This window comes from Pollicipes pollicipes, unplaced genomic scaffold (assembly GCF_011947565.3).
Source record: "Pollicipes pollicipes isolate AB1234 unplaced genomic scaffold, Ppol_2.1 Scaffold_4881;HRSCAF=5763_pilon_pilon_pilon, whole genome shotgun sequence".
Lineage (NCBI taxonomy): Eukaryota > Metazoa > Arthropoda > Thecostraca > Pollicipedomorpha > Pollicipedidae > Pollicipes > Pollicipes pollicipes.
The window spans coordinates 14,517,470-14,542,383 of NW_023596576.1; the positions used below are offsets into that span (position 1 = coordinate 14,517,470).

A 24,914-nucleotide genomic window follows, 5' to 3' on the forward strand; every position below is an offset into this window, starting at 1 on the left:
ATCATCTCTTATCTGATATCAGCTCTGATCCAACATTATCTCTGATTCGACATAATCTCTAATCCGACATCATCTGCCTCTTAAGTTAACGAGTCAACAGCACTGGCAACTACAACTTATCATATTGCCATGGCATCAGCTTTTGGCCCAGATTACTATGGTTTAGAATAAATACTTCCACATCTGCTGCTGTTCAACACCGGCTGGGAGCCTGCTGTCCCACTCCGGAGTGGTTCCGGTTGACATAGTGAAGTGCCACTGTCCCCTATCTGTGCCGGCCGTGCTTCTGACACGCGATCTGGGGCGCTGCATGTCACCGGACGCCGTATGACGCTGTTGGATCCGTCAGCACCTCCTGGCCAGGGTGGCCAGGTTTAGTTTCAGTTTGTCGAACGGGAAACTCGAGCGTGTTGAGTTGCACCGTATACGCACAAGAGCCGGAAATGAGTCGATTTCACTTGGCCTGACATTCCGATTCATCGATAAGTGGGACGTGCCGGTTAAAAATTATGCTGCTTTTAGTCTGAGGTCATACGACGCCTGGCGCGCGCGTGTGTGTGTGTGTGTGTGTGTGAGTGTCCGTGTGTGTGTGTGTGTGTGTGTGTGTGTGTGTGTGTGTGTGTGTGTGTGTGTGTGTGTGTGTGTGTGTGTGTGTGTGGTGTGTGTGTGCGTGTGCGTGTGTGTGTGCGTGTGTGCGCGCGTGCGTGCGTACGTGCGTGCGTGCGTGCGTGCTTGTGTGAATGTGTGTTTACTTGCATCTGTAAGTATGCGTGTGTGAATGCGTGAATGCGTGTGTGTGCGTGTGCGTGAGACCAGCTCCTCCACAGCCATCGATCTACACGTGACCGGCGTCTGAACGGCAACCGGCCTTGCTCACGCGTGAATTGGTGTGACCTTGTACCTCGAGTGACTAGAGCATGCATCACCTGCGTGGCTATCATGTCTAGTGGATGTACCCGCGTACCCGTGTGCAGTGAATGTACCCCCGCGTTCCGAGTGCAGTGAACGTACCCGCGCATCCGCGTTCCGTACTGGCTGCGACACTTGGCGCACCATCAAGGGGGCGTGGGGGGCGCAAGGGGGCGTGACCACCGGGCTTCAAAATTGAACAAGAAAATAAGGGCAGCGAGAACAGAAACACCACTTACTTTCCTGGTCATGTCTCAGTTTAACAGTCTGCCTTTATTGGACGCGGTCCGTGCGTCACGGCTCTTACGTTCCCTCGTTCTCATTCTCACGGCTGATACGTACCCGCCAACCCCGGATGACGCGTCATAAGCTACTGTATTATTCCAAGTGCAGCTCCGTAACAGCGCACGATGTGTAATACTCGTGAATATCTGCAGCATTTGAAAAAAGCGATCAACTCGCATAGCGTACATGTTCTGCTGACGCGGACAGCCCGTCTCTCACGCCTGTATGCACGACACGCGCGAGGCGCAGTCTGCTGGGAGGCGGGTTCATGCTCCGTGCCGAGGTAACTCCTGTGCAGCTCCCCCTAATCCGCAGCGCACACTCGCCGCCTCGCCCCGGCGGCGCCTCCCGGCGGGCGCGTGCCCCGCAGCGGCCCGCGTGACGCCTCGCCCGGTGCCGGCAGGCGACCGTGGCAGCGACAGCGACGCGAGCGTGCGCGTGCCCAGCCCGTCGCAGGCGTTCGTCGAGGACGACTCGCTGCCGGAGCCGCGCGGCCTGCCCCAGTCGGGCCTCGTGCTCGTCGTGCCGACCCTCATCAACGGCTACGGCGCGGCGCCGCCCGGCCTGGGGTCTGTGTGACCGGCGGAGGCGGCCGCGCCGCCGGTCGGGCCCGTGCAATACTCAGCGCTGTGAACGATGCGCCGGCCCCATGCGACCGATTCCAGGCCCGGGGCCCGGCGCGCGCCGCGCCACCCAGTCCAGCCGCACACGCATCTCCGTAGCATCACCAGTGATATTGCCACCACATATTTTCTCCAGATGTTTTACAAATGATCCTTTCGCATACTCAGCGGTCGCACAGTAGCGTAGGGCGCGAGCGGGCCGGCAGTAGCGGCGCGCGTCGCTCCCGGGCAGCGACTAGCGGCGCCGCCGCGTCACCTGCTGTTTTTTATACCAGGATGTGGATGCTCCGTGGAAGATGTGCCGAGCGAGAGCGGTCGTTACATAATCAAAACTAGACGGTAGTACAATCTTGCGACGGTTGGCACTGGGAATGCATTGTGATATTTCTCTAGTGAATGCACTGCTATTTATTGGGTCGGCGGCTGGCGTGGTGGCGCCAGGTGAGCTCCGTGAGCGTGCGCCCGGCCACGTCGCTGTCCACTACGCTCGCTCCCGTCCAGCGACCCGGGCGTCGACAGCTCTCAGCTCCGCTCCCTTGGCTAGGCAGGCAGCCGTCTGGCCCCGGCCAGCGGGCCCCCTCGAGCCCCAGGGGTCCGGCCGGGCCGGGCCCAGGCGGCTCCAACCCCGCACGGCCGCTTGTTCTAGTACCGACCGCCGACGGCGCTGGTCTGCAGTCGGCGCGCGCCACCTCCCACCCACACGCCCGTCTCACTCTGCCACCCAGAACCGCTGACCCCGACTTCAATGCTATACCCTAGTGAAGAGCGGTTGGCGACGCGTTTAGCCGGCTTTACGCGGCACGTTATCAGTCAATAATACAAGGTGCGGGAGACGTGTCGTCTTTGCTTGGCAGCGGGGCGCCCAGTGGTCGCCCCGGACGCCGACTCCTGCCGGGTCTTCAGCATCGACGTCCGGACGTGCTTCATCGAACACGTGGGCCGGCCAGCGCGTCCGTGACCGCCGACTGCGTGGGCGGACTGCAGCCGGCCGGCCGCCACCGTCTCCAATGCGACCAAACTCGTGCAGACGCACAAAACAAGTGTATGATTTAGGTAGCCGGCACACACGGACAGAGCGCGACACAACACGATGCGGTAAAGCTGGGACCGGCCGCGGCGCCGCGCGGAGGCAGCCGGTGACGTCACTCCCAGCGGCCGGGTGACGTCACTCGGAGCGGCCGGCCGCCGTCAGCGGCCTCCCTGAGCGGGACGGGTGGCGGCCGGGCGCCGGAGGGCGGCAGGGGAGCGGAGAGAGCGGCGCGCAGCAGGAGAGAACGGCCGGCGCACCGGCCCCGCGGCCCCGGTCCGCCGGCGGGCAGCCAGCGATCAGCGCCATCACAGCCGACAGCCGGCGCCACGCCGTCTAGGGCGACGTGTCGGCCCGGTCCGAGCGCGCCCGCTTCCGCGCCGAGGCGCCCTCGTCCACGTCCGCACTGCCGGCGCTGCGCTTCTTGGACTGGTCCTGCAGCTGCGGACAGACGGCTGGCATTAGGCGGGTGTCGGCGGCCGGGCCCCGGCCAGGCAGTGGCGGTCAGCGGGCGTGGATTTATCAACGGACCCATTTCATATTGCTTCCGGCAACGCTCCTGGACATGACAATATGAATGACCCGGCCTGAGTTGCACTTAACCTTGCCAAGCGCGTTTCTCCCGCCCTCCGGTGTACCAGAGCCGCCTGCCAGGCCCACAAACTTTTTCCATTATTTTACTATGCAAACAAACGAAATAAAACGAGTTGGTTTGATACGCTCGTCGATTTCTTGCGCAAGGCCGCGACTGCAGCCCCAAACGTAAATATCATTGATCGACAGGATCCCGATGCATAGGTAGAGGCTTCCCAAAGCGGCTCGCCGAGCAACGATTCAAAACAAGCGATGAACACGTACCCGTGCGCCACATCCAGAAGCGCCCACTCACCTTTTTCTCCCACCTCCAGTGAAGGTATCGCAGAAGAATGTTTGTTTTCTCGGTCACAATCACTGTAAAGAAAAGAAGAAGGCGGGAAGTCAGCGGCCGCTCAGTGCCTTATCACGAACAATCGAGCCCCACGGATGGAAACGACACTTTGCCCGCTTCCGCTAAGCGCCTGGAAAGTGGTCGGCTGGCGGGCAATAGGCCCCGGACGACGCCACACTGTCCTGCGGCACACTGGGCTTCGTCGGGACTCCCGGGGAAGGACGCCAGATCGGAGCACAAGCTGTACGTGAGGCAGAAGAGGACGAGACCCAAACATTACGAAACACGAGATTGCTTCAGCTGTTCACATGAATACTCTACCAGCGCATGAACACCACACGAGGGTGCGTACGCACCCTTGGCATCACGTGTGAGCATGCCGCTAACAAATGAGGCTCTACGCCCGTGCCATAGCGATCCGCACTGGTGAGGAAACACTCGTTGGACAGAGCAGACCAGCCCAGCCCGGCTCGCAGGACAAGGCAGCACACGGTCAGCCGCTGGCCGCTGGTAGACCAGCGCAGCCTGGCTCGCAGGACAAGGCAGCACACGGTCAGCCGCTGGCCGCAGGTAGGCCAGCGCAGCCCGACCCGCAGGACAAGGCAGCACACGGTCAGCCGCTGGCCGCTGGTAGACCAGCGCAGCCTGGCTCGCAGGACAAGGCAGCACACGGTCAGCCGCTGGCCGCAGGTAGGCCAGCGCAGCCCGACCCGCAGGACAAGGCAGCACACGGTCAGCCGCTGGCCGCCAGGTCCAGGGCGCGATTTCGCGACCTCATTAGCGCGTAACAGCTCGGAAATTCCATGCCATCTGCATATCCGGCGCCGCCCACGCGAACCCGCTGTTGACGGCGGGGCACGGGGTCACCCCCGGCGGCGGCTCAGACTGCAGATCAGGCGCGGCGTGACCACGCCGCCCTCCGCACGGCCGCCACGAGGAGCAGCGCTTGCCCGGCCGACACGCGATGCGACCGGCCAGCCACGTCCCCCGGCCCGGCCTGACATGCAACGCCTCGGGAGGGCGCTAGCGCGCGGCGCGGCGCCGCGCCACCCAAAGGCGTCTCTTATGCTTCGGGCTCCGTGTGTTGACGCGTGTGGGTGGATGTGAGCGGCGTGGCACAACAGACAGGGCCTTCATGTGGCCACAACCACATGGAGTTGGTTCACTCTTGGCTACGGATTAGCCTCGGTCAGGACGTGGGTGTTGACGCAGCCCGCCGCGGTCTTCGAAGCCACCTTCCCAACAGCGCGACGCAGCGTTTTAAAAGTTTGACTGCCTCCGTTCTCGAAATTTTACGCAAGTTCCCGCTTTACACTAAGCCCAGTCACTCCCTCATGACCCATTCGTTAAAGGTGTGCATGGCGAACAGGTCAACAATCTCTGTTTTGCAGCACATTTTCCGCTTCGAATGCACCAAATGTTCACGCCCAGCGCATCGGTGGATTCCATTAGTGCCAATGCGATGTGAAGGTCACCCGAGATCAAGGTCCCCTTAGGTCAGGCAGAATGTCCGGACCGCCCGGTGTCGTGAGCAGTCATTTCACAGTTCACCGACGCTGCCTGACGCAAAGGGCGATACGGTGCGTGGCCATTTAGTCATCGCACCTTACCAGGTCCTCAGTGCCATGGAGGGTCATGGATCGTCCTCAGCCCTCAGGTGACCTCAAAACCCTGACATCCTCTGCGCTCAGATGACCCCAAATCCTTCACAGAAGTATGCGGTGGCGACCAAAACTAACGGCCATTTTACTCCAGATTTTGTATTACCCGTACGATCTCCTTCAAATTTGCGGCAATCTTCAACGTCGTCCCGTTTTATTTAGGCATGATAGCCATCGTCTCACTCACCTTTGAAAGTGAAGGCAAAACGTTTAAACGTAGACCTGTACGATGTTATCCAGCACAACTGAAGAAGAATCGACAAAGGACTGTACCAATCCCTAAGCGGCGGAATGTGATGGAATGGGTCAAACTGCAGCACGTGTAATCACCCCATTTCTTAGATACGTGCATGTTTTTTGTTGATTCGATCCGTAATTCCTCCGATGTTTTGAGTCCCATCAGAGACCAGAAGTATCCGTTGCAATGATCGTGATAATGCTCCCTACAAGAAGCTTTAAGATGTCGCAACAAACGTCTGACGTTCAACTGCGACGGTGTTTTGCAACTTGCAACGCGAATTTAGCCCGGCCCACGGGTCGACGACATCCCGCCGGCGCCGACATCCCCGCCGCGGGTGCGACTTTCGTGGCGCAGCGTCGCGGCCGCGGCGCGGTCGATAGCCGCCCAGCCGAGAGCGGCGGAACGGCCGCGAGAACTGATGCCGACCGTGATCGTGCGCTTCACTCACGGGCAATAAAGTCAAAATCCCATACGGATGGCTGAAGCCGATTTCGTTCCCGCCGCGGCGTCAAGCCAGCTCCAAGGCGATGATAAATCGTCAGGAGGGCGTGCTCATGCCGCTGGGCGGAGGCGATATTGGCAGTCATAAAACTGTTGCTCGCAAGCCAAGCCACCGGCTTGCCCCGCATCACCGGAAATGTCGAGATGCAAGTGGCACCTTCTGCTGTAATTCACGTCACATTTCCGTCTATGCCAGCACTCTAGCCGACGCTCCCATGAAAACTTCTCGGTATAAGATAAAGTTGCTGAATAACCAGTCGACATTGACGTTATTCTTTGGATCAAAGCCCCTGTCATCGTGGTCAGCAGTGATAACAAAGCACTAGCCCAGGGCTCATTTTAACAGCTTCGTTAGGTTGCCGGGTTATGACAGGACACAGCTGATTTTCAGAATCAAACCGCCCCCGAATATTCGACACTGAAGGCTGCAATAGGGACCTGCTATAGGTACTGTGCCAATGACATCAACACCTGTAATTCCTATCTCAGCAGTATTCACCAGTGCACATCAAGCGAAGTCATGCCAAATGATCATATCCCTGAAAGACTCAGGAGGTCTGGACTCGTACGGGGGCTTTTCACATGTCGAAATCTAGATCCCCGGAGTATCACTGAATTTATGACGCAAGTGTACCCAAAACCGACGGAAATCATGACGAGGGCAAGTGTAACCAAAACCAATGGAAATCACCCAGCCTCAAGCACTATCGAAGCGGTCCAGAAACTATCGCCTAAAATTATACAATGCTCTTCGATTATCTCGCAGGAATAAAGTCGATTTTACCCCACAAAATAACTTACGTTCTATGTGAGATCCGCACATTGAGCATATCCGCTACGATCTGAACATATAATGGGCGGATACCCTTCGCCGTAGTCTCCAACAGAGACCTTGGGTCTTTTTCACTAAGGAACGATGCAAAATTCCAGGGACTGCATCGGCAAGCAAAAAAAAAAAACGAAGGGCAATCGCTGAAACGTAATTATTAATTATGACCACATCCGAAATTAATGATAGAGTTCGATACCAGCAGAAAAGCAATCCCCACCATTTTGTTACATCTTTTGAACAAAAAAAAAGTGTTTGGGAGCATGACTTTTGGATTTCCAAAAACCTAGTAAATGAAAACTTAAAACAATGATATTGCTACAGAGGAAGACATAAACCCAAACGCACTTTTCATATCAACGAGCATACAGAAGTAAAAGAACAAAAAGTGGAAGCAAGCGACACACACACACGCACACGCACACGCACACGCACACGCACACGCACACACACACACACACACACACACACACACACACACACACACACACACACACACACACACACACACACACACACACACACACACACACACACACACACACACATATATATATATATATATATATATATATATATATATATATATAAAATCAAGTGCCAGGGCATACTCCGCTTAAATTTCACTCTCAGTGTCGTGTGATTTGGAGGGCATATGCAATAAGATGGTCGAAAAAGGTCACCACACCGAATGCTACATTCCGACCTGTTCAGAGAGCACAGTCTAAAATCCTGTTGATGCTCTTCCATGCCACAGGAAAAGGGATAGCCCGATATCCAATAACAACATTACGTGCTCCGGCGGGGACAGTTACACTGCCCCAGCTCCAGCCGAAAAAAACAAAAACCTTGCCCGGACCATAACCGCAAACGCTGGCTCGCACTGTGACGGTATTTGATGGTGGCGATCCCTACGCACCAAATTCTTGGTGATTTGAGTTTATTTCAGCCCATGCACATCAACCGGTAACATCAGCAAAATGCTGGCCAGCAAACCCCAGTTTTCATCAGAAGTTCACCATCCACTAGCGGCCCGTGGTCTTCGTCAGCCACAAGCCTACCAAGACCGACCAAGCGACTATCGAAGACGCCCCGCGCTCACCCAGACACACGCACCGCCCCCGACCGTCAGTGGGGGGGGGGGGGGGCAGATCTTCTCCAGCTCCCCGTCCGTCCCTCCGCTGGCGCGGCGCGGGCGGCGGCTCGGCGCGCCGCCGCCGTACGCACCTGTTTGTGGCGCGCCAGGCCGAGTTGGTTCCGCGCCATCACGTCCAGACCCAATTTTCATGTTATTGAACTGGGGCCGGCCGTGCCTTGTGCGGTCATGCCACACCGCACGCCGGCCCAACAGTGGGGGGGGGGGGGGAAGGGGGGGGGGGCGTGGCCCCGGTCACCGCCGCCGGCACAGGAGCTGAACGCCAGGGCACTCAAAGCGCGCGAGGACGGAGACCAAATCAACGCCCGACAAGCTACGCGTTCCGGGCTGGAGCTCGGTTATGGCCCGCGTTGACCTTTGGTCAAAATTTCGACGGCTGGTTCACTCTCTTGCGACATTCAACGTCGCCTCACAATCAATAAATGATAACAGTCAACAAGCCCCTGACTCGAAATCGGCCTGTTATAACAACAGGACCATTCAATCCTTTCGATTTCGACTAAACTTGGCACACTTACATTATCAAAAGATAAATCCCTAACAATGCATGATTTTACTTCTCAGTGACCTTGAGGTCGGAGTTACAGGTTATGTGGCGTTACTAGGTTGTGCTGACACTGCATCACTTTAAGGTGTGCACCTCAGTGAATAATTGCCACATTAACGTAGAATTTGCCGTGATTTGGAAAAGGTATTCCTATACGTGATTAGCATCTTCACAACTGCATCATTCGTCGTCATAACTTACCACTCCACCCAAATGATGAATAAATGGGCCGACAAAAGGAAACAGAAATGCATTCGATGCACATCGCTAAAGCACCGCCAAAATAGAAGGCCATCATACAGACCCACGGGAGCAGCACGAACCGCGTGACCTTCAGCACAAACTGCCGCCATCCGTGTGCAGAAGTACCGTGCCGATCATCATTCTGGCAGGACGACACGAGCTACGGCCGCGCCGGGACCACTACCATCGATGGCGGCGGCGGCTCCTTTGCATCGGCGCGCGGCGGGGCCGCATCGGTCACGGCCAGGCTCCGAAGGCGCTCTGGGGCCTGATCCGCCGGATCGCCCCCACTGACGAGCGATGACGGCCGGCTGGGGCAGCAGCTCCGTCGCGCCGCCGACGTGGGCGCGCGCGCGCCGGCCGGGGCGCACAGCCCGTGGGACTGCCCCCGGTTACGGCTGAGTGACGGCGCGGCATCAGCCACAGCGGTGGGACGCACAGTCGGTGGGATGGTGGGACGCCCGCGGTTAGGGCTGAGTGACGGCGCGGTATCAGCCACAGCAGGTGGGGCGCACAGTCGGTGGGATGGTGGGACAGCTCAGGTTGGGGCTGGTTGACGGCGTGGCATCAGCCACAGCAGTGGGGCGCACAGTCCATGGGACGTTGGGACGACCCCGGGTAGGACTATGTACGCCGTGGAATCAGCCACAGTGATGGGGCGCACAGCCCGTGGGACGGTGGGACGGCCGCGGTCCGGGTTGGGTGACGGGGTGGTATCAGCCGCGGCGGTGGGGCGCACCGCCAGGGGAACGGTGGGACGGCCAGGCTGGGACTGCGTGTCGCGGCATCAGCCAGAGCTGCACCCAAACGTTGCCGAAGTTCGATAGCCGTCGCCGGTAACGTTCGCGCGCTCGAGCGGCGCAGTTCGGACACCGGACGCTGAGTGACGCCCCCGGTGGCGTCCACCACTCCAACCGCCCTCACGATGCACGCCACTAGAAGACAGGTGACGAGCAATATCACGGTGGAACAGATCACCAAGTGCTGCCGCCAGCCTGATCTGTGGTGAAGAGCCACAGATGATTACAACCGATGGGGAATGCCGAGAAGCCGGTGTCCGAAGGCGCCTCGGCAGCCGTGACAAATCTGCGATTGCCGGTCTTCGGCAGGCGCTGACGTCATGATGACGTCAAGACCCTTCTGTCATTAATCGTAGCTTTACAGGCGGCGGCTGGGCTCGGCCGTTGAGCCGTTGCAAAGAGAATACATATTGTCAGCAATGGCTGCCCGATTACGGATTTACCGCATGTAGCCGAAAGAAGACCATGACCACACCGCAATACTGTTGATAATGGACTCACTCAGACCTGCTTACATACATGCGATAGAGAATACAGCATGCCGCCAGAAGAACGGGCAGAGCACGGCTACGGTCATCTCAAAGATAAAGCGAACGTCCACATTTGAAGATAATGAAGTAAGCATCAGATACGATGAGATAAGCTCACTTATAACTATTGGTGTACTTCAAGTGCAATAGACTGCTCTAGACAATACGACTTCTCTGTTTAGTAAATATCCTGCTCAATTCGTCACTGTTTGATGACGTCACCAGACCTTGCACCACATCGAGAGCCGACTGGCAGCCGTAACATCTGGAAATCGTGCTAACGAACGCTAGATATGAACGACTCGACAATCACATCTGCCTTCGCATTGATTGCTGCGTGGCTAATGCAATGACAGGATTTGAATTACGTTATTATCGCGTCATGGATGCCTAGGTGACATTAAAATATTCTCCCCAAAAAGTATACACATCTCCGCGGGCGTGTAGCTAAGGAATTAGAAGGACTTAAGTTTTAGGATCAGCACTGTGACCTGCAGCGAATGATCTTCAAGACATTTATATTGGTTCAAAACTCCATACAAATGTTGAACACACCCTGAGAAGAAGACTGACGGTTCTCCCTGGAAGCTTGACCAGCGGGATTATTTTGATAACATCTTTTCGTGCGACCACCACGTCAAACTGCAAAATAACCGCTACGTGGTTTCATAAAAAGGAATTCATGCTTCAACTAAACGCCATCTGCTCGAGCCAACTCAGCATGGGCCAAATACGAATTTCATGAGTTTCTCGCATATTATGTTTAACGATAAGTGCGAGTCTAAATGAGTCCTCCGTGCAAATTACTCCCTTTCCGCAGAACTAATATAGCGTGACTTATAACTCATCTATGCATCCATTTGTGACAAAAGTGACGGACCTCTTGCTCTGCGGCATCAAACGACCCGCCCAATCAAATCCTTGACCCGCCGCGCCAACGGCACCTGTCTTTTTGTTACACACCAATGCAGCGTGTGGCATGTATGCCAACAATGTCTCTTACGCCACGACACACACAACGCTAACATTACCCACTGCTCTGGGTCCCAGTCCACCTATACGCAGTTGAGTAATCCACTTCGAACAGACAATGTTACGCCTGGCTTAAGAGTAGTTCTCATCAGCTCGAACAAATGGCGCTTATGATATATGCATGCGTTCGCAGCGACATTCCGCCCCATCATTCCCCGCTACTGACCAATCGTGTTCCCAACACGACCAATCACAAGGTGATAGCACGGCCAATATCCAAGACGAACGTCACTAAAAACGATACATAGCACGACGGGGTCATCACAGGTCGCCCGAGCGGGGGGGGGGGAGGAGAAGTAACCGTTCCGTGGATCCAATCGTCGGATCGGAACGTTTAATTTTCAGACATACCCATCAACATCACCGGCAATCAATGAGTCGACTTCTGTTATCTTACTGATTGAATTGCATGGCCTGTGACGTCATCACGAAATATATTCTGAAAATCGTGAAAAATAATATTTTAAGATCATACAACCTCAGAACGACCTCACGGCTCTTTGACTACTGTGATAATATATATATATATATAATATATATATATATATATATATATATATATATATATATGCAACTTTAAACGAGCACCAAACAAAGGAGTAAATTCTGGCACTCCAAACAAGTGACATAATGTTAACACAAGAATCAAGCCAAGGTTAGATCAAGATCGTGTCAGGTTACATTCAGGTCATCTAAGCAAACGTGAATTTTGCTTTTTCCGGTTCACATGCCACACACAAATAACTGGCTTGGAAACGCTTAAGTTATCATGACTTGCTCATCACAAATGGGTGTAACAAATGAGCTTGGTTTGACATTCATAAGTCGACAACACATGACCTCTGTGGTCTGGTGTGACCACGTGATGGCAACTAACCCCGGCCGGCAGACGGCCAAAATGTTCAGTGAATTTCGTCGGAGAAACTCGAAGCGAGGAGGGAACGTACGGCCAGTACACGTTGAGGTAAAATTTCAGTGCAAGCCACATGTAACGACGCAACAAGTCAAAAATTTGACCTAGCGTCGACAACTTTTTTCATCCAGAATGTGCTAAACAGATCGCCTGTCAGGCTTTAAAGATCTAGCGAACGTATCTGGCCCGGTTCGAAAGTTATTTTCAAAATTCGGACGGATCGTTTCGATGCCTCAACGCTCGCAGGTTACGGACAAACGGGTTTACACATGTCGCAGGACATCCGCCCGCGTAAAGCTCTCTACCTCATGACCTACAATATTCTTGCCAGACGCAAAAGTCATTCGGTGGTGTTGATTCTTGTTTGCTCTGACCCCATACGACCGATTACCTTAAAGGGAAAAACGCATCGTAAGGTGTGGGTGCAGACCGGTACAAGCTGGTCGCAACAATGCCTGGTCACAAACCCTCACAATCGTGATCTGCAGATCACCCGCCCAGAGCCAACATTTTACGACCCTCCGGCACCACGCACGACAGGCCGACATTGCGTAAAACTACGGCCCCGATTGCTGCCGGTCCACAGCGAGCTTATCACCCATAAGCCGTCTCTGCACGCGGGCTCCCACGGATCGCCCACACGCCACCTCTGCACGCGGGCTCTCACGGATCGCCCGCACGCCACCTCTGCACGCGGGCTCTCACGGATCGCCCATACGCCACCTCTGCACGCGGGCTCTCACGAATCGCCCGCACGCCACCTCTGCACGCGGGCCATCACGGATCGCCCACACGCCACCTCCGCACGTGGGCTCTCACAGATCGCCCGCACGCCACCTCTGCACGCGGGCTCTCATGGATCGCCCACATGCCACCTCTGCACGCGGACTGTCGGCGGCAGCAGCGCGGCCCGTCCGGCCCGAATCACAGCCCACCGTGGGACGCCCTGGCCGCCCGTTCCATCTGCGTTACCAAGACTATGGACGATCGTGAGCGCGGCCGGGTGCCACACACGCGCCGCCCCTACCGGCCGGCCCACCCCGTTCGGCCGCGTTCGGCCGCGCTCGGCCGCGTTCGGCCATGTGCTGCCGCGGCCTGATTAAAGCGCGTTCGTCACGCCGCCGGGACCGGCCGCCGCAATCTGCCGGCAACGACGCTCGATTGTTCGTCGATGAGGCGATGGCGATCCGGTGCCAATGGCCCCCGAACGCGCGGTATTTCAATCCCGCTTGTCACGCGCCGTCGCTTCTTTACTGGCATTGCGAATTGAATGAGGGCATGGCGCGGTCGTAGTCGTTGCGGTCGAGTGCAACGGCCGAGCCGAACGCCGAGGTTGATTGAGAGCGTGGTTTATCAATGTCCATCGCTTTTCATGCTTCAGTGAAGACCCTTCGACGCGTTTTCGTCGCATCACATCGAGTGCAGCCATTGGGTTTATACATAAATAACTCCCGCCGCCTGAAAACTCACGCTCAACTTAACACTTACAGGCAGGGTGCCGCTTTGTAAAATCGGTTGGGGTCTCCGATGATAATATCAACCTAAACTACCCCCAAAACCTGATCTCTCCCTTGATTTCGGTCACTTAGATTTACGTTTCTGTTCTGAACGATTAATTCATTATATCGGCCGATAAAATATTGCCTTGCGGAAGAGTGACTTCTCATTTCAAACCCAGGTGAAAGTGCCGCTTAGTGAGAAACTTATAATTGGGTACCACAGAAAACATCTTAGTGAGACAGTTCGATATGATCAACGGGAACAGGTTTCGTTTACCCTTCATAGAAGGCGGCACGAGGCGCAAAATGACAATACATAAGAGAAAATATGCCACAACAAAAAATAATATGGCGTATAAAACAAAATACCAGAAAAAGCATGACCTGACACGTGCAGATTAGAGTGCGTACATGATACAGTCTCTGTTGAGAGCTCACGGCAAATGCTTCATACGCGCTGCCCGGAAGACCCTACACCTAAGGGTGCAACTGGACTCGCACAGACTTATCAGACATGTTGACAGCTGAAAGGACAGAGCAGGTGGAGACTGGTGACTAGAAAGGGTCGCTGGAATGACTTTCTTATGTTCTTCGCCAGAATCCTTCCAAAAAATCATTGAACAAAACGCCAGTACTCCCTTCACGCTGGAACACACCAAACAAAATGCGACGACCTCTTCGTGGTGCAATCAGTCGGAAAATATAACGCCGAACTTTACCTTACATGCATGGGTGCCTCTATCATATTACGCTATAATTCGGCACATTCCCGCGACCATCAAGAAGGCAGTCCGTACACCGCACGAGAATGGTATATGCGTCCCCTGATCCCCATCCGTGTGAGTGTCGTTAGCGTACCACTTCTTAAATCTGAGAGTGAACACCCGGGACACCGACTGAGGTCCGCGGCATGTGCATCGTCATAACGTCCTCGATCTTAGCTGTGGGCGCACGAAAATGGTAGCTCCTGACGGCACGCCCCCCCCCCCCCCTCCCCCCCCACCCTACCAAATCTAGGCGTATATTAATACGTTCGCGACTAAATTTTGACAGCAAAACATGACCCGAAAACGTAACAGCAAAAAGATCGAGAGCATGCGATGCTGCTTTACGACACAAGAAATCGCGCGCGCCTGCAACACACTCAGTTGGGTTCTCGTCTTCAGCTGTGTCCCTCACCATCCCCCCCCCCCCACCCCCAATGGTAAAGTCCTGCGCGCGCCCTCATTTAAAAACACATCAGGTTCGCCATAAAGTCGCAGAAAGGTAAAACAAACAAATTGTTTACGTGAAAGTCCCGTTTATGAAAGGCAAGATGCGCAAACAGGTGAATGCCGCCGTATCATCGCGTGGTGTGCACGGCCTTGGGGTAGCGTGCACTGGTGGTGTTAGTCTAAGGTTTATGTCAGTTCGATCATCCCCAGGAGCACAGCGCGTCCAGGTGGGATAACGGTTCGCCAGACGTGTGTCGATCGGCTGAAAGAAAGATGCATGCGGAAGAACGCAGCATATAAGGTCTCTTGCGACCTCGGATATGGCATACCTGCCTGCCTATGTATGCCCATGGCATACCTGCCCACGGATATGGCATGATATATGAAGGCAAACCGAAATTATGCTTTCGTGGCTGGTTTTACGAACAGCTTGGCAATAGGCCGTGACGGAAAACGTGCACACCACTAGATGATCACATGGTCGCCTCATCCGCGGTCATGCGGCGCGGGGCAACAAATCATAACTTATTCATTTTAGCTGCGGCAAGACAGCGCGCGGAACTCAGGATGCAAGCATTGTTGCATAGCCGTAATTCCTCCCGAGAGTGAACATACACACGTCGTCTCGGAACTTTAAAACCCGTACCCTGAGATTTTGGGTAGCTTGACAAGCCTTTTGAGCAACGACGTTTGGTTACATGCGTTCAGAGTTCCCCATTCGGTGTGGTGAACACTGAAAGCCGCCGGGAACTTTCTGCCTATGCTTTTGCTCAATACGTGTAATCCAAACCTCTCGATTTAGCCGCGTTCGTAGTCTGAACCTGGGCTGCCGCGTCACAGGCGATCGACCGATTAGAGAAACTGGCTAATGGGGGAAATATATCATCACTGCCAAGAATTACACAAAGTAGCTAAACTCTGACCAAAAGCCAACGGCGTGCTCATTTCCGATGACATTTGCTTAACTTGGTGATGTAGCATGCTTGGAGTGACGTACGTGGGCCGTGCTGTTCTATTTTCGTCAATACTATATCAGGAGGCTACACCGCCAGCGAAAGCCTCATGGATACGCCCACAGTTCTCATCAGTTACGAGGCTGCCTTACAATTGGTCGATATGCGCAAGCGACACTGGCGCCTGAAAATGCAGACATTTGTCGAGGCCAACAATGCGTTCGAACAGTGCCGTGGTATGCGCCAGGGCCAGATGAGCAAACATGCTGGCATGTCACCGCAGGTGGGAGACGTAAGGGAGGCGCCCCCGCCTGTGCGTGTGTGGGTGTGGGTGAGTGTGTGTGATCCGGCCGCGCCGCCGGTCCGTCTACGGCGGGTCGATCTCATGACCGCACCGCCGAGCCCCGGGCCGACCCACTCCCGAGCCTCAGCTGCCGCTGCCGCCGAGCAATTCAATAACAGCGGCCGCGGCCGCCCCGCACGACTAAATGTCAGGGTCGGCGTCCGCTGACCGCCCGCCGGCGGCCGCGGAGGCGACGGGTCAGCAGGGGCCCGGCCAGGCACGGTGGGTCACACCAGAGGCGGGCCAGCAGGGGCCCGGCCAGGCCCGGCGGGTCACACCAGAGGCGGGTCAGCAGGGGCCCGACCAGGCACGGTGGGGCACACCAGAGGCGGGTCAGCAGGGGCCCGGCCAGGCACGGTGGGTCACACCAGAGGCGGGTCAGCAGGGGCCCGGCCAGGCCCGGTGGGTCACACCAGCGGCGGCCACGGAGAGGCCCGGCCAGACCCGGCGGGTCACACCAGAGGCGGGTCAGCAGGGGGGCCGGCCAGACCCGGCGGGTCACACCAGCGGCGGCCAAGGAGGCGGCCGGCCAGCAGGGGCCCGACTAGACCCGGCGGGTTACACCAGCTGTGGATCAGCAGGGGCCCGGCAAGACCCGGCGGGTCACACCAGCGGCGGCCAAGGAGGCGGCCGGTCAGCAGGGGCCACATCAGACCCGGCGGGTCATACTAGCTGCGTGTCAGCAGGGGGCCCGGCCAGACACGACGGGTCTCATCAGCGGCGACCGCGGAGGCGGCGAGTCAGCAGGGGGCCCGGACCGACACAGCGGCAACACCAGCGGCGGAGCGGATAGGCCAACGTCGTCTCAAATGCGGTGAGGCCGCGGCCGTCAAGACAGCCGGTGGGAAGTACCCACCTGACAAAACTCTATGCGAAAGGACGGATAGGCGTTGTAATGAAAGCCGGCCACACAAGGCGTGTTAATCGTTCGGCCGGTCTGACAGCTGCTGGGCAGGAGAGGCTGACCTTGCGCGGAAGGATGGTCGGTAGTCGGCATGTAAATCGGCGCCTTCTTGCCCGACGCCTTGGGCCCGCTGTCGGCCGAGAACTTGGAGAAGTTCTTCGAGTCGCGGCAGGGCAGGCCTCGCAGGAAGTCTGGAACATTCTGGTTCTGGAACGTCACAGCGCGTGTTCAGAACATCTCATCTCCCAAGTTTGTGCAGGGCGATGACAGGGGATCCCGGCCGACCCCTGCAGCGGCGACTTTGAGAGGGGCGGGGCGGCTGGCTGGGTGTCCGCGCCGCGGGCTCAGGCGTCTGACCCGCCGCGCCGCGCCCGCCTGCACACCAAGTCGCCCGCACGGACTCCGCATATGCATGCCTGGACGAGTAATTACTTGCGCAGTATTATTTGTATCGTAATTTCGGCATGACAACTTTGCAGTTGTAATTCCAACCAGGAGCCTTTCTTTCATATATCTATTATCTCGGATGTCTGTCTTCTACCGCAATACCGCTCCGTTTATGTCTTCGAGCAGAGTGTAGCGTTTATGCATTTGACACATAATTATCGAACCAAGACGGGATGGGGAGGGGGGGGGGGGGGGGCACGGGTACTGCTCGTCCATCTTTGGGTAATATATTTTTGGCAAGAACATCATGGTGGTACAAATACGCTATCCATAACACCAGCTTTGTTTCTTCGGGGCAAAGCGTGGAGTGTCAGCATTTACCAACAATAATGATGGCACGCAAAAACAGCTCGACTTTCTTCACATAAACATTTTTTTTGAAAACCAGGACGTGTTTGCACACCGTAAAATTCATAAGGTAATCGGGAGTGATAAAGTAATTTACCTGCCACAACTGGCAACTTATTTATACCAGCTCACATTTGAGCTGCTACGTTAACAGTAACACGCAAACAGTTGGAGTTATGTGCAGTATTCTTGAATATATACGAATGTCCTTGACATGTGTGGCCTGCGGCCGGCGGCAGCGACCTCGCTAAAGGTCAGTTGACGTCAGAGGGCAGGACGGACCGTGCCGAGCATTGCGGCACGTTAAACTTTCGCCACCAATCCTGCCGTTGGCACGGAATTACCCCGTCGGATGGTAGGGGTCGGGCTCATACAACAAGCGGTGCTTAGCGTGGGGTTTGATCACAGAAATCCATCCATTCAAAAGACTCGGGTTAAATCTTTTTGAAAAATGTGAATGCCAGTTTAGTGAAAAGGGTGCTCCCAGAGACAGCCGAAATAAAATGTTCCATACCGCATCGAAATATATACAGTTACCGATAGGAGGCCCTCTCTGGAATTGCTGAACGATATAACATCGAAATAGACCTATGCATGCTTTCACCCTGTGCACTGCTTTTTATCTTTTTTTTTATTAACCGCCACCGTGACTCATGGTGGTAAAGTGTCGGCCTCCCGGACACTATAGGGCACATGTATCGAGGAACTGAGGGCGGGGCACGGGCACCCATACGTCACTGTTCGCGATGCAAGCACTACCTATACAGCGGTGCACAAAAGCATTGGCTGGAAAATAGGGTTACTCTTCCCCCCCCCCCTCCCCACACACACAATATACCGTGTCTCACATCTTACGCCACTAGCAAAGCAGCCAAATGGCTTGCATCCCAGAAACGCGCTTATGTGATTCGTCTACGACGGTGTGTGGCCGAGGGCTGGAAGGCTGCTCGGTACAGGTCATGAGATTACACACTAAGCGCAAAAATTTCGGCAAGGGTAACGCGATCACCTGCCACTTGCTGCACTGGGGTGGTGGCGTCAGGCCCTTCGTAACAAGCCTTGCTATTGAGAGAATAATACCAAAGTCATGCCCGCAAAGCAATCTGTCACATGCTTCTTACAGGGGTGGTATGGCGCCGTGGGGTTGTGATCCCCGTCCCACCCTTCCCTTGCCCCTCGCACTGACAGCAGTCTGAGCCACCAGTGCCTTTACGGGTGAGTGGCATCCCTAGAAGCTCCTCGACTTTTATTTCTCGTTTCCGAATGAAATAGAACTTGACACCCCTGCTGCTTTTATCCAAGCGCCCAGCGCATCCGACGAAGCCAGGCACGACGGCCTGGCGGCGCCCGGAAACCCGGCTCGACGCACGCGTCATCGGACCGCTAAGCAGTTGGGCACCACTGGACGACCGACCCAACACGGGTTAAGCGTGTACGGGCTTAAGATGATTTGTGGACACTAGAATATGTGGCAATGCGGAAATGTCGGCGTTTCGCCGTCCATGATAAGCAAAGTAAGTTTCGGTGTGTTACAGCTGCGTTGGCAAGACGGAAATTGAGCGAGGCAATTACGAGGTTCCCCATCCCTTCAATCAGGTCCCAAAACATTCCCCAAACACTCGAAATTCAGACATATGTATGCATGCCTGAATTTCATTCATGCTTCATGATTGTATACAAGATCCAGAAGACACGTCACTGGAACGAGTAATGCTGCACTCTGAGGGTCGCCCAACGAACCACCGTGTATAGGTGGCGCCACCATATGCTGATCGCTGGAATCCTGCAGGGATACTCATTGGTGGGACGCTATAACCATACCATATGCTGCACAAAAATGCCCACTTTCCCTTTTTGGCTGCAGTGCATTTATGCACGGAAAACAAAAGAGCAAACACCATGTGCATGTCAAATGATGAGTGTCTGTGAAGTATGATTATCACTAAATCACATGTGAACATCATAACACAATATCACAAAGGGATTTTCACTCAGCCTGAAATCTGCACTGAGAAGTTGCAACCATTTGCGAAAATCAGGGAGTAGTTTCACCAACTGCACCCCATATTGAAATGCCAGGCAGGATGGCAGATTATGAGGAGGTGTGGGGGCACCTGCCTCAGCTGTGACAAAAGAACCTGCCTGACAACTATATCATCATTTTCTCGAGCAGTTCAAACACCAGTGTAGCTTGACAACCCAGACCTGGCCACTTCAGTATTGTTATACTTCAGTTTCACAAGCGCTTCAGCTTCAGAGGTCATTTCACTCCCAGTCTGAGCGTGTCCTGAGTCGCCCTTATGTTGTCACCTTGTCTGCTGTGCTAAAACCTCCGGTTACAAACGTTATACAGTGAGGAACACACAACTTGCAGTATGACAGCTAAAGAAAGCTCACAAAACGTTAGCGATGTCGACGTCAGGCACGTCAACAGCGCTGCAGTCAACCCACGTGGGATCGACAGTCAGTGGCTACCCCATAGGCCACACAGTGGCGTTCGTTCCCGCCTGTCCTCTCGTTTCAGAACGGCCAGTGCTGTACGAAAGCCCAGGAGGCGAGGCCGTCAACATCGCAGGATATATATATATATATATATATATATATATATATATATATATATATGCATGAAAGGGTGGCGCCCCTCCTAGAAAAAATGGGACCAGTGCCTGTAGGAATAGTTCAACCGCCGACCTATGCAGACAGAGATCGTGCCATTATCTTTCCTTGCATTTCACAAATTATGCCAGGGGGTTTTCTTTAAGTAATGTGTTCATAAGCCTGTTCTGAGCCGTGGCGAAAATGCGTCTGTACCCCAGTTCGCAGGGGACTGTCTTCACAACTACTCCCATGTACACAATTCTGACAATCAATGTAAGCAAAAAATTACTCAAGATTTGTGGCAAAGCATAGGGTAAAGACCGGCACACAATGCAATGCAGTGCATGTAAAATCTTTCAAGACCTGAGAACAGAAATGGGTACATGAGCTTGGCAGCAGAAAGGTCAGCATACCACATCCTGTTAAGGTCATAATGTTCTGTCAAGAAACAACATGTCAAGTGAAATGTATGCAACAAACCCATCTCCCACTAGCATTGTTAGCCCCCTTTTGCTACACTTTCTTGAAATCAAAGTCAACATGTAAGCCAGACTATGATGGCAGGTAAATTATCCCTGCATTCCTATAGAGGATCGAGGCCTGACTAGAGCCACATCTCTAGATGACCTCAGTCAAACACTAAGCCCAGCTTTCCTCAATTATTCAGTAACAGACCACTTTTCCACCTGGCATGGTCCCCTCTGCCAAATTCTACCAATGGAGTTTTTAACCACAGCTATCCCAAGCATGTTTTCATTTACAAGACTTATTGGTTTGCCACCAGCAGATCAATGGTACATTCCATGCATGAAGTAAATGAAATGCTGTCCACACCTTGCATAAGCTTTTTTACCATGACATACCTCAACTTACCTTGACTACAATCTTGGCCTCTGTTCTGAAATCTAAATTATGCACCCATGTTCATAACATTTACACTAACTCTCTAATTTCCTTGCACTGGTTCAAAAGGTGTGATTTTCTACTAGATACTCAGCATGTCAGTAGCTGGACAAGTAGCTGATCTTGGTTCATATGCTGCAGGCTCCCAACCAGAACAGTTATCTTCAGAAACATACGGCAAAGCAAAGACATTAGCATTATGTGTACAAACAAACAGCAAAGGCATTAGCAGCCATAGCTATTTTAAGTTTACAGGGCTTTAACATGATGAGAGCCTTCACTGCACTTCTGCTATTGCAGTGGTAGAGTCTAAAGAGAATGTTTCACATATGGAGATATTGAAGCAAGCATCAGATATGATGAAACAAGCTAAATTATACCAATTGGCATATTCTCAAGTGCAAGACACTGCTCTGGATGGCACAATTCTCTGTTTAATAAACATGTTTTTCAATGTGTAATGGCTTGATGACATCATCATGCTTTGCACAAACTGATTGAGACAATTGAAGGCCATTTCATCTAGAAATAATGTTACATCTAAAAATTGCACCAGCAACAATATGTTATATTACTCTTCTCAGCCTTGATCACTGCATGGCTCACAGAATCACAGGATTTCAATGATATTATGTCATGAGCACTGAGATGACTTTGAAATACTCTTCCTGACATATCTTTCCCAACTTTTGTGGGCATGTGGCTCAGAAACTAGAGGGACCTGGGTCTTAAAAAGGGCAGGATTGTGAACAGCAATAAATGGTTTTTGAGGTGGCTATTTCAGTCAAAAACCTCATATAAATGTGGAATATTTCCTTAGGCACCTATTTGGAGATCATATCAAGCATAACAAGGTGAACATCGCTGTTGGCGAATTCATTAATCATGGCCTGGTTGCTAACACTCTCCAGAAACTTTAAGTTCAAGTCCTGCAGTCCATGGCCCTATTAATGCTTGATGGATGCCAAAATTGTAGCAGAAGTAGTACTAACTGGGCTTTTGGGCACCTAACCGCATGAAAGCCCTAGTTACTAATACTACTACCACTACAAGTTCAGAATCCAACCAAAATTAGCTCTTCTCTAAGTTTGCCATGCATAGGCAGAGAGCCTACAGCACACCCAGACCCAAAATGACTAGCAGTATACCACTGGCAGTTGGTGAGAAAAGCAATGAAAATAGGCCACAGCCAACATGTCTGCAAGCAGTGCCCTGGCAGTTTCTGGAGCCAGTTCCATTAACTGGTATATAGGTCATTCATCTACATTGTGAAGTGAACTGAAATTTAGGCATGCTTTCAATCACAACAAACTGCATAACCTCTATGTGACAACTTGCATCTGCACTCCATAACCTCACTTCAGACTACCCATGCTAAGGAAGTCTTGTGACACATATGTGAGTGGATGAGTAGAAAAATGTTCAGACCTTCAGTAGTGAAATTTATTCAAACATTGTGTAAACTAGGCTGCACCATAGCAAACAGCACATTCATGGGTATGGTTCTGTGGTGCCAGCATACAAACTGACCATGCATCTATCCCTCAATTTGCAGGCAGCCAACCACAAATCCCAATACCATGAAATGAATATTTGGTTAAGCACATTTGCTAAGATATGCTGCAGAAAAAACATCTGGTCTTCCTTACTTAGTACAGGGTGGCATGCAAAACTCAGCAAAATTGTTGTGAGCTAACAAGCCCTTTTCATTACCTGAAATGGTCAGGGTATACATTCCTACCTCATATTAAGAAAGAGCATGGTACATCAATCATTGTTTTTAAGGCAGATCATATTGCAATTAGTCATAAAACAGGTCATCTAAGCTCTTACCTTGGAACTTAAATAACTACCATCAAACATCTGAACACAAATACGCAGCAACCACAACCCTGGCGCCATTTCTACACATGATCGCAACATTACTGGGTGATCACAACATTACTGCACACTAAGAACCATAAAAATGTATGAGGCTAAGGTAACAAGAATTCAATAAAATGTGTTTCTTGCATGTCCAAGCAGTCTTCCATATTGTTTGTAGATTAGTCAACATGGTGGGGAAATATGACATTTTGCGTGGGAATGAAAAGCAAAATGAGAATAACGCAGTTAAACAAAACTTCTTAATACGGTACGTATATATGGGATGGAACATGGATGCCAATGTGACACTGGGTTGCAGGGATAGGGTGGGGGTTAGGTTAGGTTTAGGTTTAGGTTAGGTTGCATTAGGTTAGGTTACATTAGGTTAAGTTGTTAGGCTAGGCTAGGTTAGGTTACATTAGGTTAAGTTAGGTAAGGTCGGGCTAGTTTAGTTTAGGCTATGTTCTGGACTTTCTGGCCTGTCCATTTCATAAACGTACCTAGACGTGATAAGAAATGTTTTCAATGCATTATTATTGTTACATTGGTCCCATACATTTTTTATGGTTCTTGAAAAGCAGAAATATTGTAATTATGCAATGGCAACGCAGAAACAGCCCTGGGGGAGTCGTGGCAGTGGGGTGCGTACGGCGCTCGGGAGCTTACTATCATAAATATAAAGTTTGAAGGTAGGAGCATGCATCTACCTGTTTTAAGATTATTTGACATGTTCCGCCTTAAACACGACAAATGGTGTGATTTTTTCTAATGTTAGGTAGGAATGTATACCTACACCCCTGAAATACTGAATAATTAACCCCAATATGCATCTTAGGTCCATTAAATTATCTTACCGTATTTGATCCACTGGAACGGGCTGGACTGCTGCCTTCTTCAGAGCTCTTTCCAGTCATGACAAAAGCCAATATTATTCGTCAGGCCACGGAAAATGAGATATGCTGCTTTCACGAAGAAGCTCTGCCTACATTGAAAGAAAGCTCACTAAGTGGAACTACTCAGTGTTACATTTGATTGCGAGGCGCAGAATAGCACTAGTTGCATACACGCCGACGGGAAACGAAGGAAACTGGCCCCAAATAATATGCGACGCTCAAGGACGCCACAGCATCGGTAACGCCTACGAAAATTCCTTATCGTCGCAGCAGCGCAAGAACTGACGATAAAGTCAAGTTCAGGCGCAGTTAAATTTGAAGCCCTCAATTTGAGTGGCGACTGGATGAGTGGTTTGATGCTGCTTCTTCGTTAAATTTTTATAAATCCACCATCAACGTAAACAAATTACTTGGAGGTTTGTTGCATCCACAAGGCTAGGTAGTGGTTTAGATCTAAGAAACCTGATATGCGTTTCACAATTTGCAGGGAAAAACAGTTTAGATGCAGCCCAGCCACCATTCCGCCCTGGCACGTACGCCAGGCGCACTATCTGGCGATATCACCGGGCACACGGCATTGACTAGACAGCCCGATTCAGCCTTCAGTGGCGTTTGTCCTCAGGGGTGTCACTTTGTATTCTTTCAGGGGCTCAGTCCCCCCTTCCCAAAGCTGACTTGAGCCCCCGATGTTCATCTGAACCCCCCCCCCCCCCCCCCTCCA

The 24,914-nt window shown here is 52.9% G+C and overlaps 1 protein-coding gene and 1 pseudogene across 1 annotated transcript; one reads left to right on the forward strand and one right to left on the reverse strand.

Moving 5' to 3' along the window:
- Positions 1-2,991, forward strand: part of LOC119100019 (potassium voltage-gated channel subfamily KQT member 5-like) — a 106,764-nt pseudogene extending 103,773 nt beyond the window's left edge.
- A 122-nt stretch (positions 2,992-3,113) lies between these two features.
- Positions 3,114-24,418, reverse strand: LOC119101402 (DET1- and DDB1-associated protein 1). Its single transcript, XM_037224737.1, has 4 exons — positions 24,155-24,418; positions 17,201-17,345; positions 3,734-3,795; positions 3,114-3,285 (listed from the first exon to the last, which is right to left on the reverse strand). The coding sequence occupies exons 1-4, from the start codon at positions 24,212-24,214 to the stop codon at positions 3,181-3,183; spliced, it is 372 nt and encodes a 123-aa protein (XP_037080632.1). The 5' UTR covers positions 24,215-24,418; the 3' UTR covers positions 3,114-3,180.
- Between the last annotated feature and the right edge of the window lie 496 nt (positions 24,419-24,914).